This window comes from Pan paniscus, chromosome 11 (genome assembly GCF_029289425.2).
Source record: "Pan paniscus chromosome 11, NHGRI_mPanPan1-v2.0_pri, whole genome shotgun sequence".
Classification (NCBI taxonomy): Eukaryota; Metazoa; Chordata; class Mammalia; order Primates; family Hominidae; genus Pan; species Pan paniscus.
The window spans coordinates 103,810,368-103,829,769 of record NC_073260.2 but is presented as its reverse complement, the minus strand read 5'-3'; the positions used below and the strand labels follow the sequence as shown (position 1 = coordinate 103,829,769).

Below are 19,402 nucleotides of genomic sequence, written 5' to 3'. Positions count from 1 at the left end.
TGTCACATGGCTTCAGATGTGGAATTTTCAACTTGTGGTGTCACATCAGTGCTCACAAAATTTAGGATTTTGGAGCATTTAGGATTTTGGATTTTTTGATTAGGGATACTTAGTCTGTATGAGAGGTGGGTCTTGGCTCTTATGCCTAGTGAAAATTGTGGCACCTTTTTGCATTGTCTCTTGCTACTGTGCTTGTGGCTTAGTTTTGAAGTTTCCTTTGCTCTCTTTAAGGGTTCTTGAGTAAATTCATCTTTTCCTGGCACCTGCCCAAGAAAGGACTTATTCCAGCTGATTTTTTTTGTAGACTTTTGGCAGCAGTTTCCTGTGTGGATTAGGTCTCTTTGGGCTACCAGTTACGGAAATCCACTTGAACTAGTGTGAGCAAAAATGGATTAATTTTTTTGATAAAGGAGTATGTATCTCATAGGACCCAAGAATAAATATGCACCTAGGCCTCAGAAACAAATGGGATATAAACTGTGTGTTTTGTTCTTCTTTCTTCCTGCAGACTTTCTCTGCCTCCTAGTTCACAGGGCACCACCTGCCCCTGGCTTAACATCTCTTGTATATGAGGCAGCCAGACTGAGATTGGAATTTCCTGGCCACAATTACAGATTTCCAATGGTGGGACCTGGAGCTGGATCAGTCAGCTCTGCCAAGTGTTAGTTTTCTAGGGCTACTCTAACACAAGATGATAAACTTGGTGGCTTAAGACAACAGAAATTTATTATTTCATGATTTCATGAATGCCTTGCAGCCAAAAACTAAGGTGTCAGCAGGACTGATTCCTTCTGGAGGCTCTGTGGGGGAATCTGTTCTATGCCTCTCTACTAGCTTCTGGTGGTTGATGGAAACCTTTGACATTCCTTGCCTTGTGGCCTTGTAACTTCAGTCTCTGCCTCTGTATGCTGATGGCTGACTTACCTGTATATCTCTTTGTCTCCAATACAGTATCCCTGTACTTTCTCTATAAGGATACCGGTTATTGGATTTACGACCCACCTAGGATGATCTCATCCCAAGATACTTAATTTAATTATATCTACAAAGATCCTATTTCCATATAAGGTCACATTCATAGGTACTGGGGGTTGGGATTTAGATGTATCTTTTGGGGGGACACAATTTAACTTTCTGCCCACTGTGTCTTCATTGTGTGAGCATATGTGTGCTAGGATCACTTATACAGTAACCATATGAATGCAGAGGGTGTGGTAATTTCCAAAACAGAGAGGAGACTGGAATGCTATATTTGAGGAGTCCTCTGCACTGGAACTAAATTTGGAGGAGAGCCACATGGAAATAGGTATCTCTCAGCCGTTCAGCTCTAGCTTTGAAACATGTGTGCTTAAATAGAAGTGACTAATACTAGATCTATGTTGCTCAGACAGGGATAGAAGGAGGAGAGATTGAGTGAATGGAGAATCAGTGTCAAATATAATTGTTTAATTGTGGTGGTGGGATACTGCCTTGACTTCCCCCACCTCCCAGAATATTTTCTTTAAATGATAAATTATCTCTCTAAACAGCAATAATAATAGAAACAACCACTGCTTTGTTTTCTAGGGGAAGAGGGTTAAGGAAGAAAACTAGCCTTTCTTGAATATAAACTGTGTGCCCTGCCTTGTGCTTTAGAGCTTTACCTAAAATTCCCCACTTAAGTCTCAAAACAACCCTGGGAGTTTGGGGGAGACTTTTTCTTAGGTGGGATTGTGTTCTTTTCTCAGGAGGACATAGTATCTGATTGTTTTCATTTTTGATGATGTTAGCAGCTGTTGATGCTCAGTGACTAGATCCATTAATTCATTAGGGATTTCAAATGGTGACATTCTAATTCTATGTTTTTTTTCTTCACTTATTACCTGAAATACTTCTATAAAGAGAATCTTCCCCATATCTACACCCAGAGGTATAATTTATATAGGAAAGGCAGGATATATATGTAATTCTTTTATTTACTAAATTCCAAAATAATGATTTTTTAAAGCATCCTTTCAGTGGTGACCAGTTACATTTTCTTATAAAATAATTATAATGAGCTTATGGATTTAAACATACTTGATGTATTTCAGTCCTCTTCTCCTCTATTTTTAAGGCTGTTTTTGGATCCACTCTTTAGAAGCAGCTTGAGAGAGGAGGGCGGAATTTACAAAGTTTCAAAAATCTTATTGCTATTCAGTTATTTTCATATATAACAAGTGAGTTAAGATGGAGGGGAGTGAAAGAAACAGCATCTTCCAAATAGGACTTCTTGCCCCGGTCTTAATATTAAGTCATAGGAACCATCTAATATTCCTAAGACTCTCTTAGGAATTAATTTACAGGGTGGTAGATTTAGCTATGTCATGGGCAATCCTCATAGCAGTTAAATCTCTGCGTACATCTGAATATTTCTCTCTTACTTTTCTTATTCCATCAGGAATGTTAAGTTGGTTTTAATGTTGTAGGAATGTAGAATAAGATAAGTTAAATGAAAAAAAACCCATAACAACAAAAAAACTACTTTCATTTCTGGCTGAGAGCAGTGGCTCATGCCTGTAATTGTAATCCCAGCACTTTGGGAGGCTGAGGCGGGCAGATCACCTGAGGTCAGGAGTTTAAGACCAGCCTGGCCAACATGGCAAAACCCCATCTCTACTAAAAATACAAAAAAAATTAGTTGGGCCTGTGGTGCGTGCCTGTAATCCCTCCTACTCGGGAGGCTGAGGCAGGAGAATCTCTTGAACCCAGGAGGTGGAGGTTGCAGTGAGCCAAGATCGTGCCACTGCACTCCAGCCTGGGTGACACAGCGAGACTTTGTCTCCAAAACAACAACAACAACAACAACAACAACAACAACAACAACAACAAAGTACTTCATTTCCCAATAGAATTCATTGCTTGATAATATAAGGATATTACATGAATTTCATCTTCCCAGTATTTACAGTTATCCTATTTGCTAAATGTGTGATCCCTTAAATGAAAGGCCTTTTAGAAACACAACCAGTAATAGCATTCATATTATTTTGTAAAAAACTAAATAATGAATTTTGATATTAGAGATCAGATACATGAATTTCAGTGTGCATCTATAAAGTTATGTAAATATAGAACTAGAAATACCTTCAGAGGTTACCTTGGGAGCCAAGCAAGATAGTACCTGAGCTGTATCCATCCATCCATCTATTAATTAAACATATATATATATGTATTTTTTTGAGACAGAGTTTCGTTCTTGTTGCCCAGGCTGGAGTGCATTGGTGTGATCTTAGCTCACCACAACCTCTGCCTCCCGGGTTCAAGCGATTCTCCTGCCTCAGCCTCCCAAGTTGCCGGGACTACAGACATGTGCCACCACCTCCGGCTAATTTTGTATTTTTAGTAGAGACAGGGTTTCTCCATGTTGGTCAGGCTGGTCTCGAACTCCCAACCTCAGGTGATCTGCCCGCCTCAGCCTCCCAAAGTCCTGGGATTACAGGTGTGAGCCACTATACCTGGCCAATTAAACATATTTATTGAGTATATTTATTTATTATTTTATTTTTTTAAAGTTCTGGGATACATGTGCAAGATGTGCAGGTGTGTTACATAGGTAAACATGTGCCCTGGTGGTTTGCTGCACCTATCAACCCATCACCTAGGTATTAAGCCCAGCATGCATTAACTCTTTTCCCTAATGCTCTCCTGAGTATATTTATTATCTCTTGTATTTCTGTGCTAGGTGCTGTGATACCGTGGTGAGGAATGCAGGCGTAGTTATTGCACTCATGATGCTTTTGGTTTCAATGGAGAGATTGCCATAATTGCCTAGTTATAGAAACTACATTCAAAGTATACTGTGTTGGGAATGCCTTTAAGATGAAGATTTGACTTAGTCATGGTGATAAAAACAGGCTTTCCTGAGGAAGTGACACCTAAGATGAGACGAAGGAGTAAATAAAAGTTGTCTAGGCAAACAGGAGTTGGTAAAACTTTCCAGTTACAGGAAATAGTATGTGCCAAGTTCCTGCTGTGGGAAGGAGATTGGCTGTTAAGATGGCCTGAAAGAATGCTAAGAGTGAGGGGAGAGTGGTATGAAATGAAGCTGGAAAGGTAGGTGGGATTCAGACAGTGCAGCGCATGATTGACAATCTTGATGATTTGGGTCTTTATCCTGGGTGGAGAAGGAATGTACTGAAGTGTTTTATCTAGCGGGTGTTAGTGATTCCACAAAAGGCCATTTGGAATGCAGTATGAAGATTAAAATGGAAAGTATTGGGTTTGGGGTAGGCACCTAGATGGGATACACAGAGATTAGGTGGCTGTTGCTGTAGTCGAGTGAGAGGTGATGGTTGCTTGCAGTAGAGATGGGGGAAGTAGAGGGATTTGTGAGATATTTAAGGGATGAAGCATTCGTGGTGTATTGAATATGTAGATGACTGAAAGGGATATGTCAAAGGTGACTCCTTGATTTCTGGCTTTCTCTACATTTAGATAGGGAACATTAGAAGACCAGGTGTGTCGGGGGGAGAGCATGGGTTCAATTTTGGATGTGTTGAATATGAGGCACAATTCAGATGCTGAAGTGGAAATGTCTAGTAGGCAGCTGGATATGCCTTTTTTTGTTGATATCCCCTGAACACATTATACTATGAATAAGTTAGGCATAATATCTAATCAGCTCTTTTTTGCCCTGATTAAAGTCTTTACCTTGATTTGTTAATTAACTCTTCCGGGTACCTGTGTACCTCAAACTCATACAGTCTGCTTATCTAAAGTCTAATTCCAGTCCCTAAAAATGTTCCTCAGAAATCTGCTTTTTCAAATTAAATGATATGTTTTTGTGTCTGTGCTAAACTGTGACTGAATACAGGTCCTAAGCAGAAGACACCGTGGTTATTTCATTGTTTATTTCAATTTCTCCTCATACTGTCTATCCAGGAGATCAGGTTTAATTTTTCTTTTTTTTTATTATTATTATACTTTAAGTTTTAGGGTACATGGGCACAATGTGCAGGTTAGTTACATATGTATACATGTGCCATGCTGGTGTGCTGCACCCATTAACTCGTCTTTTAGTATTAGGTATATCTCCTAATGCTATCCCTCCCCACTCCCTCCATCCCACAACAGTCCCCAGATTGTGATGTTACCCTTCCTGTGTCCATGTGTCCTCATTGTTCAATTCCCATCTATGAGTGAGAACATGCGGTGTTTGGTTTTTTGTCCTTGCGATAGTTTACTGAGAATGATGATTTCCAATTTCATCCATGTCCCTAAAAAGGACATGAATTTTTCATTTGTGTTCAGGAAGTCCTTCCTCACTGGGCCAGGCACAGTGGCTCATGCCTGTAATCCTAGCATTTTGAGAGGTCAAGGCAGAAGGATTGCTTGAGGCCAGGAGTTTGAGACCAGCCTAGGCAACATAGTGAGACTCTGTCTTTAAAAAAAATAAAAAATTAGCCAGGTATGGTGATGCACACCTATAGCTCCAGATACTTGGGAGGCTTAGGTTCGAGCATCACTTGAGCCCAAGAGGTCGAGGCTGCAGTGAGCTATAGTGAGCTATGATTGCACCACTGTGCTCCAGCCTGGGTGACAGAGCAAGACCCTATCTCAAAAAACAAACAAACAAACAAAAAAAGTCTTTTTCGCACTTTGAGATTATAAATATTTTTTAACTAATACAAAATAAAAGTTGTGCAAACAGTGGAAATTGTAGGTAATGGAAGTCAGTGGTGAAACTACTTTTTGTCATCTTTTTTTTCTTTTCTTAAAATTCACTTTTGTTATTGAGCCCTGGTGAAAAGTAGGAAATGGCAGGACTGGAAGGACTCAGGGCTAATAGGGAGTCTTAAAGGTTCCTTCAAATCTTGGTCTTGGTTTCTGCTAGGATATAGAGAAAACCAGGGTAATCTGAAGTCAGATCCAGGTACATGGAATTAGGAACCAACTAACCCCAGTGACATTGAAATCCCATTCCTAGACCTATAAAAAACATTTATATGCACATATGCCAAGTGTTTTAGAATTGAATATTCCGTTCAAATGTATTTTGTTTTTAAACTTGCATTTTTCCACATAATATGTGATGGTAATTTTTCCATGTCACATGCATAAATCTGTTTGCAACCTTATTAACAGCTGTAGAGTATTCTGTTTAAGAGGAGTCACATTTTAGTCATTTTCCTAATGAGGAACAGACATGTGTTTTTTTCTCTTCCTCTTTAAAAGATAACACATACAGTATAATATTGTCTTTTTTTTTCTTTTTTGAGGTGATCTCACTTTGTCACCCAGGCTGGAGTGCAGTGGCGTGATCATGGCTCACTGCAGCCCCAACCTCCTGGGCTCAAGTGATCCTCCCACCTCGGTCCCCCAAGTAGCTGGGACTACAGGCTCATGCCACCACACTTGGCCAATTTTTGTATTTTTTGTAGAGATGGGGTTTTGCCCAATATGGTCTCAAATTCCTGGGCTCAAGCGATTCACCCACCTTAGGCCTCCCAAAGTGCTGGGATTATAGGAATATCTTCTTTTGAGTATAGATAAGGGTATGTCTATAGGATGGGGTCATATAAGCAGAATTTATGGGAAAAGGGGTATAAAATTTTCATAGATACTGTCAATTTGCTCTGCACAAAGGCTGAACCAACATATCAACATGAAAGTGCTTATTTCCCCCACCTACTCTTTAACACTGAGTATTATGAATCTTATTCTTCTGTGATTTGTGTATCTCTATTCTCTGCTCATTTTGCTATTTTATGATCTGCTTTATTTTGTTGCTTTTCTTGTTTTGTGGGCATGTATGCTGTAAACATTTTATCTTAGACTCTCTCTTAACTTTGTTTTCACTCTGCTAAAAACTTTCTCTACCAACTTTGCTGAAACTATCTGGAATTTTAGTTACAGATTTTTCTTTTTGTTATTTTTTACATTTTTTCTCCATAAATTCTTTCAAAGCAATTGCTTTAATCTTTATAGTCACATTTGAAAAATAATTGTATGTTCTGATATTCATGCATACCAAAGTTACTTGTAGTCTACTTGCTTTTTATTTCTTCAATCAATCCTTCCTTCCTTCCTTCCTTCCGCCTCCCCTCCCCTCCCCTCCCCTCCCCTCCCCTCCCTTCCCCTCCTCTTTTCCTTCTCTTTTCCTTCCCTGAGACATGTCTTTCTGTCATCTAGGTTTGAGTGCTGTGGTAAGATCATAGCTCACTGTAATCTCAAACTCCTGGGCTCAAGTGATCCTCCTGCCTCAGCCTCCTGAGTAGCTAGGACTACAAGTGTGTGCCATCATGCTTGGCTTATTTTTTAAGGTTTTTTTTTTTTTGAAACGGGATCTCTCTATATTGCTCAGGCTGGTCTCAAACTCGTGACCTCAAGTGATCTTCTGGCTTCCAGCCACCAGAGTAGCTGGGGTTACAGGCACGAGCCACTGTGCCTGGCCTCTTCAATTGTTTTATCTTTAAAAAAAAAAACAGCTTATTGGGATATAATTCAAATATTATAAAATCACTCTTTCAAAGTATGTAATTCAGTGTTTTCAGTATAGTTACAAGGCTGTGCAATCATGCATTCTAATTTAACTGGAGAACCTCTTTAAGAAAAATTTTCAGAGTTTTATGTGTGAAAATATTTCTTTTCTGATATTTTACTCACTTTTTTGGGGGAGGTGTTTGGACTTACTGAGTTTTATAAGCCTTTCTCTTACAACTCCACATGCATTGCTTCATTCAGTTTTGTTGTTTGTAGACAAGAATGCTGATGCCAAATTAGAAATGATGCAAGCCTAGTTGTTTTTATTTTATAAATTTTTTTTGTTTTATAAAATTTAAGAGGTTATAGGATTTTTTTTATCCTTTGAGAAATGTCAGCAATTATTTTATTTCAGAAATCTTGCTTAGTACTTGGAAGCTTTTTCAATTTGAAGATGTAAGTGCAGTGAAATTTTCTTTGACTTTTGCTTCTCCAGTGGTTATGTTTTCTTCTAATTCACTATTTTGAGTTTTAGCATGATTCAAATTACTGTAACCTCTTTATGAAATCATACAGAATTCAACAATAATTTTCATTTTGCAGGAGTAGATCTCAGATCCAGAATAACAAAGACTTGAAAACAAGAAAAGCAGATTTTGAGCTAAGAGATGGAAAATACTAGAGATTTTTAGGAGTTAGGGTGAGTTTGTAGTTAGTTTTAGGCAAATTCCAGGCTTCAGCATTCATTAACTCTGATGCCTGTGCTTACACAGCGTCATCTGAAAGAGGGAAGAACATTATTATCTTTATGTTATAGTGTAAGTTTTGAATTATCCCAGCTTTTTGAAAAAGCATGTAATTTACTGACATACTATTCTTTATTTTTTAAAACAACGTAAGAGATGGGGTTATTATGATTTTTGATTATGAAGATGAGGATGTTGAGACCCCTAGGCATTAAGTGACTTGCCTAAGATTCCCTAGTTAATTCAAATTGAAGTACGGGTTTAAATAAATATTAACCTGAAAGTATCCCTCTCAACCCATTTGAAATATGTAAATCATAATATTTATTAAACATAATATTTATTAATATAAATAATATCTATTTCAAGTGGGTTGAGGGGGATAGTTTCAATTAAATTTAAGGGAAATGTATAACCATTTGAATGGCGCTATGTGTAATTTGATTGATGCCATCGTCTTTCAAAAATTATAAACTACTCATGCTACGCTCTTGCTGAAAATACAGCATAGACTCCGTTATCTACACAATAAAATCTGGATCCACAGATAAGAGTAAGTGAGACCTAACTTAAAGTTTAAAAAATTGGAGTTCATTTATCAGCATTGGTGGTTTTGTGAATCCCTTGGAATTAAAAGTAAATGTGATGTCTATTCTTTTCTCTTGGATTCCACTGCTTTCATAAAAAGGTAGGACACCATAAAAACCATAGATCTGTTATCTGTTATCTCTAGAACTCTAGTCATATGACAAATAAATAATTAAGGAAAACCAATATAGTTTCACATGCAAAAAAGGATTATTTAATGAATTTGTATTTTTTGGAAGAAATTCAGTCAGAAATTCATCAACACTGGTCATTTCAACTAATCATTAGGCTCAGAGTGCGGTCTTACGAGGTTACTAGGTGAAGCCTGGCCTTTCTTCAGTGGTATATAAATAGCTTAAATATGACTTGAAAGCTGATTTTCAGTTGTATAGACATTGAAGGCTAGAAGATAAGAATGCTTCTAAACATGTAGTGACTCTTTCTCCAGGACAGACTAAAGTAGACTCCCTATGATAGGCTTTAGTCAGATACTGGATTCTCAGAATGGCTCACCCAATTAGTGATGATGAGATTGTATATTTCATGGTATCATTTAACATCTAGGCACAGGCCTGGGTCAGAGCTGCAGGACTGCATCCCTGAGACCTGGTAAGTTAGCTTACAAAATTCATATATTTGGAGGAGTCAGATCCCATAGAACTTCAGAGGAGGCTGTGTGAGCTCTACCCTGTGACTTAGTCCAGACATTTATACCTAGGTATAGGTTCTTGATAAACTGGTGCTAGAGCAGTTATGTTGAGGGATCTCCAGGTCTTTTTTTTTTTTTTTTTTAATTTTATTTATTTTTTTTAATTTGCTTTTTTTTTTTTTTTAAATTATACTTTAAGTTTTAGGGTACATGTGCACATTGTGCAGGTTAGTTACATATGTATACATGTGCCATGCTGGTGCGCTGCACCCACTAACTCGTCATCTAGCATTAGGTATATCTCCCAATGCTATCCCTCCCCCCTCCCCCCTCCCCACCACAGTCCCCAGAGTGTGATATTCCCCTTCCTGTGTCCATGTGATCTCATTGTTCAATTCCCACCTATGAGTGAGAATATGCGGTGTTTGGTTTTTTGTTCTTGCGATAGTTTACTGAGAATGATGGTTTCCAATTTCATCCATGTCCCTACAAAGGATATGAACTCATCATTTTTTATGGCTGCATAGTATTCCATGGTGTATATGTGCCACATTTTCTTAATCCAGTCTATCATTGTTGGACATTTGGGTTGGTTCCAAGTCTTTGCTATTGTGAATAATGCCGCAATAAACATACGTGTGCATGTGTCTTTATAGCAGCATGGATCTCCAGGTCTTTGTAAAGGAAGGTGTTGTGAAGAGTTGTGAAGAACTGAAGGATATACTGGGAGACACCAGTCCTTATAGTCCAGAGTTCTCAGTTACAAAAAGTTCTGATTCTGAAAAAGTAAATGGTGTGAAGAATTGCAAAGAAGGAGTTTATTTTAAAAGTTTGGATGTTGAGGTATCTTTTTCCTAAGCTCTGGCATAAGAGGAGTCTAGAAATTCAGTGTCAATAGAGAAGTTTCTCAGAAGAATGTGAACAGTTCCAAAGGAAGAAGACAAGGCAATACCTTGGTTACCCAAGGAGGTCCTCAAGGAGATGCCATGCAGTCAGACTTTTTTGAGGCAATTACACTTCATTCTAGTTTACAAAAAGATTTCCATTTTAATTTTCACTGAGTTACAATGAGATTCACTGGCCATTTTGTGGGCCAAAGTACCATAGAATTGACACAGTACCAATGTGTAGCATGTGAGCAAGCCAAATCTCGATTTGACATCCATTGGAGAACACACACAGGAGAGAGAATCTTTATGGAGAAGACTTCATGAAGTGTTGGGACCTCTGTGTTCACCAGAGGATCCACACAGGAGAGAAACTATACACATGTGACATATGTCATGAAAGATTCATCCATGAGTTATACTGAATGGTCCTAAGAGGATCCATATGGAAGAGAAAACATACCACTGTAGATTGTGAAAAATGCTTCAGCTGCAAGAGAAACCTCAATACTCCCCAAAGAATCCATTTAGGTACTAAACTATTTGAGTGTCTACAGCAGTGCTGTGAAATAGAAATATAATCTTAGCCACAAATGCAAGCCACATATGTAATTCAGAATTTTCCAGTAGCCACATTAAAAAACCAGAAATAGATTAGATTAATTTTAATAATATATTTTATGTAACCCAATATATCAAAAATATTATTTCAACATGTAATCAATATAAAAAATTATACATGGTATTTAATATTCTTTTTTTTGTGTCCCAAAGTCTTTTAAATCTAGCATGTATTTTGTACTTACAGGACATCTGAATTTGGACTAACCATATTACTAGTGCTCAGTAGCCACATGTGGCTGTTACTATATTGGACTGTGGAGGTCTACTAAGTGGCCAAACCTTTTGTCACTTGGAAAACCTTAAATGCCATAAAAAAATACACTCAGTAACATCTCACATAAATGCCACAAATGATACCTAATTAAGTCCAAGTAGTGTTCTAACCCAAAAATAAAGTTAACATTGATTTCTAATCAACTATGTTCTGAAGTAAATGACATAATGCAAGAACCTAGAAAAGTGCTTAGCTTATGGTAATGCTCAATAAATGTTAACAAGCATAATTAAACAATAATTACTTTTTGGCTGGGCACAGTGGCTCACACTTGTAATCCCAGCACTTTGGGAGGCTGAGGCAGGCGGGTCACCTAAGGTCAGGAGTTTGAGACCAGCCTGACCAACATGGTGAAACCTTGTCTCTACTAAAAATACAAAATTAGCCAGGTGTGGTGGCACATGCCTGTAATCCCAGCTACTTGGGAGGTTGAGGCAGGAGAATCAGTTGAACCCAGGAGATGGAGGTTGCAGTGAGCCGAGATAGTGCCATTGCACTACAGGCTGGGCAACAAGAGTGAAACTCCATCTAAAAAAAAAAAAATTACTTTTTAAATTTAACAAATAGTGAGTTTTTTATTTCTAAGATTTTCTTTCTATTTTCCAGGGAGATCTTTATTTAAGAAAGGCAGCCTATTTTTCTTTCTGATATGTTTATCCTCTTATCTCTTACAAAAATAAGGAAAAAATTTAAATTGCTATTCCCTTTCTATTAGCTCTATTTCGATGGGGGTTATTTGCTTTGATTGCTTCCCTGGCCCACTTTTTAGAGTGGCTGATCCATTTCATATATTTGGTTATTTTTCATGGTCTGCTAATATTTATAAATGAAATATTTGGTCATTCGGTGTGGGCAACCAATGTGGTCACTGCTTGAGATTATGTGGGCTAATGTTTGTTTTTTCCTGATTGATTTTCCCCCAAGAATGTGTAGGCAGATGATTGATAAGTTGGTGGTTTGATTCTTTAGCTCCATTTCTTCTCCTTTAAATGTGTTGAATGGATTTGGGCTGTACTATAGAATGAGTTGAGTGCCTGTGGGTGGCTACTGTTTAATGTGGGTGGCAAGTATTAAAATTATTTTAAAATGATAGGATTAAGCACCTGATTAGAATATTCACTTTTTATCTATAACATTTAACATGCTATATTTCTTTACAGAAATACACATGGCTTGATAAAAGCCATTATGCACTTACTACAAATGCAAGCTCTTAAGGAAGGACAAGGTGGGGAAAAGAATATTCAGAATATATATACCATTAGGTAAGCCTTTTTTCTGTTTTTTTTTTAAACAAATATGAATTTTTAATGAAATTATTAACTGTGACATGATAATCCAGTAAGAATTAGTTATTTAATTCAGCAGGATATGCACACAGTGATTGTGGGTGTTGACCTCTCAGGAAGTTAGCGTTTCAAAGACTCAGAGGATTGAGATAGAGTTGACAAGATGAGTATCACCAATGTGGGTTTCAGGGTTGCTAATTTGGAATTGAAATCTTTTACCTAAAACTCAGATTATTCTGTTTACTCTAGAATATGTAACCATCTTCACAGTATTATGGAAATGGAAGACTTCATTGAACAAAGATATTTAAAGCAGGAGGGGATTTAGGTTAGGCAGGATGGTAATCTGCCTTACTATAAAAAGCAATAGAAGACTGCTATTTCCAAGTGACTTAGGCCAAGGTCAGTAGTTAGGAGTGTTGATTTGCCTTTTCTTTGTCATCTGTAGAATGTAATAAGGTAGAATTGTTTTAAAAAAATAAAATACACACAGTAGCAATAATACTACAATGCATTGGATTTTCTGGGGGAGTTGTGGTCAAGGGAGGGAATCATACTTCCTTGTGAAGGTGACCTTACCTATTGCCTTGAAGGACCCAGGAAGCCATCTCTTAAGAGAGGGGCTCTGAGTTAGCAGAGGACCCAGAAGATGCATGTAATCAGTGTATGTTGCCCTAGGAACTCTGTTCAGTGAGGCATTCAGAATGTGTCTGCTTCAAAAGAATGACAGCATGGAACCATAAAGAAGGGCATTGATTCATGTGGGGAAGATGGCTTACATGGGCTATGGTGATCAAACAGGGAAAGGAAATCAGGTACTTTTGCTGTGAGCCACCACTGAATTGATCTTACAGCACTTGTAGTCTTCAGTATTTGACACCACAGGTATCAGAAGTGTGAGAGAGTCTCTCTCCAAAATACAGAGGGGTGTCTATTACTTACCTGTATTTATAGTGCTTTCTTTTTGATAATAAGTAAACAGTATCTCATATACTGTAAATGGGATGGTCTGTGTCGTGGTATATCTCATATACCATGATCTTCCGTGTAATTTTTAGTGCTATTTGTGATCTCTTATTTTTATGAATACATTATTGTTTCTTAAGGCATTTTTTTAAACAAGGTCATATTTGCATTTTATATTTTTTCTTAACATATTTTGTGAATATCTTCAAACATACAAGTTGGAAGAATGTGGTACAATGAATTAACTAATTTATTTTTAAATAAGGGAAGCAAAAAGAAAATTATTTATTTGAAAATACTATGAAAACTTGAGGTCTGCAGAGTAAAGCTTTCCAAATTGGTAAATATGCTTTTTTTTTTTTTTTTTTTTTTTTTTTTTAAACATAGTGGTGTCCTTTGTGACGTAAGGGTTTATTCTTTATCCATTGCCTTGGCTAGAATTGAACCTGCAGAGTAAATGAGCACATTTTAATATTTCTGAATAAACATCTGCATTTCCTCCTTTTTAAAAAGAAATTCAAACTCTTGGGCCAGAGTTCAGGATAGAAAATAATTCAATTTAGTTGTTGTTAAGATGGGCTTATTTATTTCTAAATAGGGAAGCTATTGAAGTTTTTAATTGAAATTTTTATGTAACAGTTTTATGGAGATATAATTCACATATGAATGACCCATTTAAAATGTATGATTCAGTGACTTTTACTCCATTCACAAAGTTATGCCACCATCACCATAATCAATTTTAGAACATCTTCATCATCTCCAAAGAAATTCCTTACCAATTAGCAGTCACTCCATATTTTCTCCCCTCTCAGGGAAGTATTTTTAGTTCAATGCTTCCCAACATTGGTGCTCATTAGAACCACCTAGGTGTGCTTAAAAAGAGACAAACATGGGAACGATCAAATACCCTAGATAAAATGAATCAGAATCTCTGCCATGAGGCCTAGTGGTTTTAAAAGTGTCCTAGGTGATTGTCATTCACAGTGAGTACTAAGTGGTGTGTCAGCTGCTCTAAAATGTGCATCCTCATTACTTGGGGACCTTGTTGAAGTGCAGAATCTTTTTCCTTAGTCTAGTGTGGGCTCAAGATTCTTGTCTAACAGGCTCCCAGGTGATGCTGATGCTGCTTTTGCCCTACCACACTGTTGAGTAGCAGAGCTACCGCCGCATCGGCATACCTGTGAACCTGTGAAGAATGTAGAACCTTGGACTCCATCTCAGAGTGCCAGAGTCAGAACTGCATTTTAGAAAGTTTTTCTACGTAATTTATAGGCACCTTAAAGTATAAGAAGCATCAGTTTAGATGATGGTAAAAAGAAGTTTTCTGTAATGCAGAGAATTTGGGTTAGTCTCATTTTAATCCTGATTGTCTTCACCGTGTGCAATTGTTAGACCTTTAATTATCTGTAATGTTTGACCTTTTAATTCATTTTTTCCTATAGTTGTTTCTTTTAACTTCAGTCTTGTTTCAAAAGGCAATTGGTGCAAGGTGTGAATAGGAAGCCTAGTTTGAGAAGCTGAGAAGAATTGGATACATAGGCTTGTCTTTAGATACGTGGCACATTAAGAGGTCCGGAATCAATCACCTGAGTTGGCATAATCTGGTAATGTTTATGGAGAGCCCTTATGTGAATGGCCGTTTGGCACTATAAATCAGTAGAGAGTAACTGAGTGTATAAGAGCCTTAAGTTCCTCCAAGGGGGATTGTGGATGGCAGAAACAGAGGAGAGGTGAGCCTGAAGAGCATATTCCCCTCAAGAGAGCTATGATTACCTGAGTCAAGCATAAAATTGTCATGCTGTTTTAGAGCCTTCTTTGCCACATGTTGGTTAGCAATATCATCCAGCCTTAGAGAGGCAACTGATGAGCTGTGTATGAAAGCATAAAAGGGATATGAGAAACTTAGAACTCCACTGAGAGGTGTTTTCTGGTTATTCTGTAGGATTAATTTAAAATAGAAGGAGTATGGCAAATAAGTGTAAGCTTTCTGAGCATGCAGCTAATCTGTGTTTTTATGGTATTAAGCACTGTGCCAGTATTCAGCTGGGGCTTAAGTATTTCTTGCTTCTTTTTCTTCTAATAGCTGATTAATTTGAATCACAGTGCAACAGAATACTTGGTCATCTTAAATGGTCTGTGCTGAACCAAATAAGTTGTACCAGTATGGGAGTGGACAGAAAACAAGAGATATGAGAACCAAGAATGTTAGGCGGTGGTTTCCCTTAGCCCCTCTGAATTTTATGAAGGAGCTCTAGAGATGGTATTCTTTTTATTGTACCTAGAGCTTAGTTAGTGGTTCTCAAACTTGTCTTGCATAAGAACCACTGGGGCAGCGTGTTAAAAGTACAGCTTCTGAATCCCGCTTGCCAGAGATTCTTATTCATTCAGTGGGTTTTGTGTGAGGCTCAGAAATCAGCATGTTACCCATTTGCTCAGTGATATGGAAATATGTCATTTGTGGATTACACATGAGAACTATTGCTTCAGTATCTGGGAGCTTGATGGTACCATACGTGAGCTTCAAGGTCCCCTTTGAGGTAGACTAGAGGGGATCTTGGGTGGCTTACCTATGCCTCCTTTTCTCTGTCTATTTGGGTGGCAAGAAGTCTGTATCTTCCTAAGTACCAAGGCACCAAGTTTGTCTTACATGTGTCAGTCACGGACAATAGAGACGCCAAGAGCAGAAGCAAACAGTGACTGTAAAGGAAAAGCACTCCAAAGAGAGCAAGCCAACTTTGGATGCTAGAGAGAAAATGTAAGAGATCATGGGTTTGTTCAATGAAAAAATTCCATGGCCCCAACACATGTTAGTGTTCTTCATGGTCAGACGGTGGGTGGGTGGTTGTGGGAGGAGGAGGGGAAGAGAACCTTGAACATCCTCTTAGAAACTGACACTTGTTTACTGTGCATAAGGAGCTCATCTTTGGAGTTTTTAATGTTTGGAGCATGGCCCAGACTTCTGCATTTTTAACACGGGATTTGAATGGAAGTGGTTTACTGGCCAGGCTTTGAGAAACACTGGATTAGAATCATATGTAGTTAATACAGCTCATATTGCTTAACTGGACCCTCCTTTCTAAGCAGTCTTTTCTTTAGCTTTGTGGCTTAAACAAGATTAGGCATAGATATTTAAATAAGGCTGCAACTCTCAGTTACCTTTGTAACTGGAAGCATAGTGCAGTACATTTGGCTACTGTGATTAGCTAAGGAGCATATGCCAAGTATAAAACTCTAGACCCATGAGTCTCAACTCTGTCTGCACATTAGAGCCCTCTTAGGAGCTTTAAAATATATGGATGACTGGGCTTTACCCAGAATGACTGAAGGGTTGGTCTTAGGTGTTGGTATTTTTTTAAAAGCTTCCCACGTGATTTCCAGCGTGCAGGTAAGGGTGCACGCCAATTGTTGCCATGAAACAATGGGACTTCATTGTTGCCACACGTTCAGATCTTTCAATATAAATAAAGTTTTTATGTGAAATCCCCTGACTGAATGCTGACAACCAATTCAAACTTTTCAAAATGTAGGGTAGGTAGACAAAACACATCTGCTCACAAGATGCAATCAGTGGGCAACAAGTTTGTGACCTCTGATGCAGGTACTATTTTCAAGAATTTCAGAAGCCACTTTCTAGTTATACTAATTAACATTTTTTTAAACCACTATGTAGTATCCTTTAGTTCAGACTTTCTTTTTTTCTCCCTTTTTTATTTGGTCTGAATTTTCTTTTGTTTAGCTAGAACCCCTCTTTTGTGTAACACACTTATATTTAAGTTATTTAAACATTTTATTTTTTTTGAGACAGGGTCTCACTCTGTCACCCAGGCTGGAGTGCAGTGGTGCAGTCTTGGCTCACTGGAAACTCTGCCTCCCAGGCTCAAGCTATCCTCCCACCTCAGCTCCCCCAGTAGCTGGGACTACAGGTGCGACACTACGCCCTGCTAATTTTTTGTAGAGGCAGGGTTGTCCAGGCTGGTCTTGAACTCCTGAGCTCAAGCGATCCACCTGCTTCGGCCTCCCAAAGTGCTGGGATTACAGGTGTGAGCCATGGCGCTGGGCCTGTTTAAACATTTTCTAATATTGATCGTGCAGGAAGTGGGCAGAGAATCAATATTTCGCTGGTGTTTTGGTTGCAGGGAAGAATAAATAAATTTTCATGGGTTGTAAATTATTAGAGGCTCATTTTCTTATTTGCTTTGTAAGATGCCATTTTTCCCCTAAATTTTATCATGTGCTTTTGCTTTTAATTTTTTCTCTGCATATTCATATTATGGCAATCTTTTAAAGATCTCTCTTCCCTCAGCTAAAGTGAGGAAATAGCTGTGAATTCATGAGCAGTAACTGCTTGTTCCAGAATTCGTGTATTTTTCTGACGTGCCAGACAGTGGCTGACATGCACAAATATCAAATGTTAAGAATCTTATTTGTGGGAAGGTTTGGTCTGGTAAACATCAAGCTGTACTTTCTGAAATAAGGGAATATTAAATGTTCGTGGCAGATGGTGTGCTCGGAAGTGGACAATTAGGCCAACAGTAATGGATGATTGTACCCTGAGTAGATTAAAGTTATGCGCTCTATGTTTGTATTTGTTCATCTATTTGTGTAATAGTATATAGTTTATTTGGAGGGAGAGTTAAGTTTAAGGACTTAAAGACGTGTATCCTAAAGGCTGAGATTTTGTAATTTATATTGGTTTTTTTCCTTATCACTGAGGGCAAATGTGTTCATCACTTAAGGCCATCAAATAAAGAAAAGCAATAGCAAGTCCAAGATAAATACTGATTTAAGTGCACAAAGACCAGTGTGTGGTTGTGGATATCAAAATGTAGCCCCATTTTTAATTTCAATAACTACCTTTTTAAGCATTGTTTTTGCATTTTCTCCTATTGTCTGTTTTGAAGGAAGACATGGAGCCAGCTGCATGAAGAGTGTTTCAGATGAAGGAAAAGCAAGTGCCTAGAAGCTTGGCACATGAGAGGAACTAACAGGAGGCAGAGTGGCTGGAGTTTAGTGCTCTAGGGAGGGGAGGCCGGGACATTGGCTCAGGAGAAGTAGGCACGGGCTAGAATATGAAAGGCCATGGCAAAGACTGGGTTTTACTTAAAGAGCAGTGGCAAGTCATTAAAAACATTTCTTTTTAACTTACTATCTTGAAATAATTTTAAAGTTTGAGAAAAGTTACAAGAATCGTACCAAAGACTCCCATGTACCATTTACCCAGATTTATCAGTGTTTTTGCTCTTTGCCATGTTTGTGTTATCATTATCTCTGTATAATTAATAAAAACCATTTGAGAGTAGATTGGAAACATTCAAGAGTGTGTTTTCTAAGAACAAGGATATTCTCTTACATAACCAGAATATAAAATTGAACATTGATATAATACTTTTTATAACATACAGTCCATATTCCAGTTTTGTCTGTTGTCTCAATAATGTCCTGCCTTTTGCCGCCTTACTTTTTAATGTATAGGATCTAGTTTAGGATCACCTGTTGCCTTTGGTTGCCATACCTTTTTAGCCTTTTAACATCTGGAACTGTTTCTCATCCTTTCTTTGTTTTTCATGGTGTTGGCATTTTTGAATTCCATATAAATGACGCTGTGTCCTTCTGAGGTTAATCACATCTGGAGGTACTGGTGTCCCTCTTGCCCCTCATTGGGGATTTTAATTTTGGCTACACAGTCGAGGTAGTGTGTGGTTTCTGTACTGAATAGTTATCATTTTTTTGAACTAATAAGCAATCTGTGGGGAATACATTTTGAGACCATGCAAATATTCTGCTCCTCATTAAGCTCAGCACTCCCAACCAATTTTCACTGTGATGACTACAAAATGGTGATTTTCCCAACTCCACTGCTCCCTTCATGTTTATTAGTGGCAAAAGAGATAGCTATTTGGTTTAGAGGTGGAAATGACTATTAAGCTATCAAT

At 37.9% G+C, this 19,402-nt stretch overlaps 1 protein-coding gene across 6 annotated transcripts in view; it reads left to right on the top strand.

Moving 5' to 3' along the window:
• The window catches only part of FOCAD (focadhesin), a 325,099-nt gene that overhangs the window by 47,167 nt on the left and 258,530 nt on the right, over positions 1-19,402 (top strand). For 4 of the 6 annotated variants that reach the window (XM_034967226.3, XM_063594465.1, XM_063594462.1 and 1 more), the window contains one exon: positions 12,372-12,476. The exons of the other annotated variants lie outside the window; for them this stretch is intronic. In XM_034967226.3, the coding sequence (XP_034823117.1) occupies positions 12,372-12,476 (105 nt within the window). The remainder of the gene's footprint in view (positions 1-12,371; positions 12,477-19,402) is intronic. 6 annotated transcript variants of the gene reach the window in all.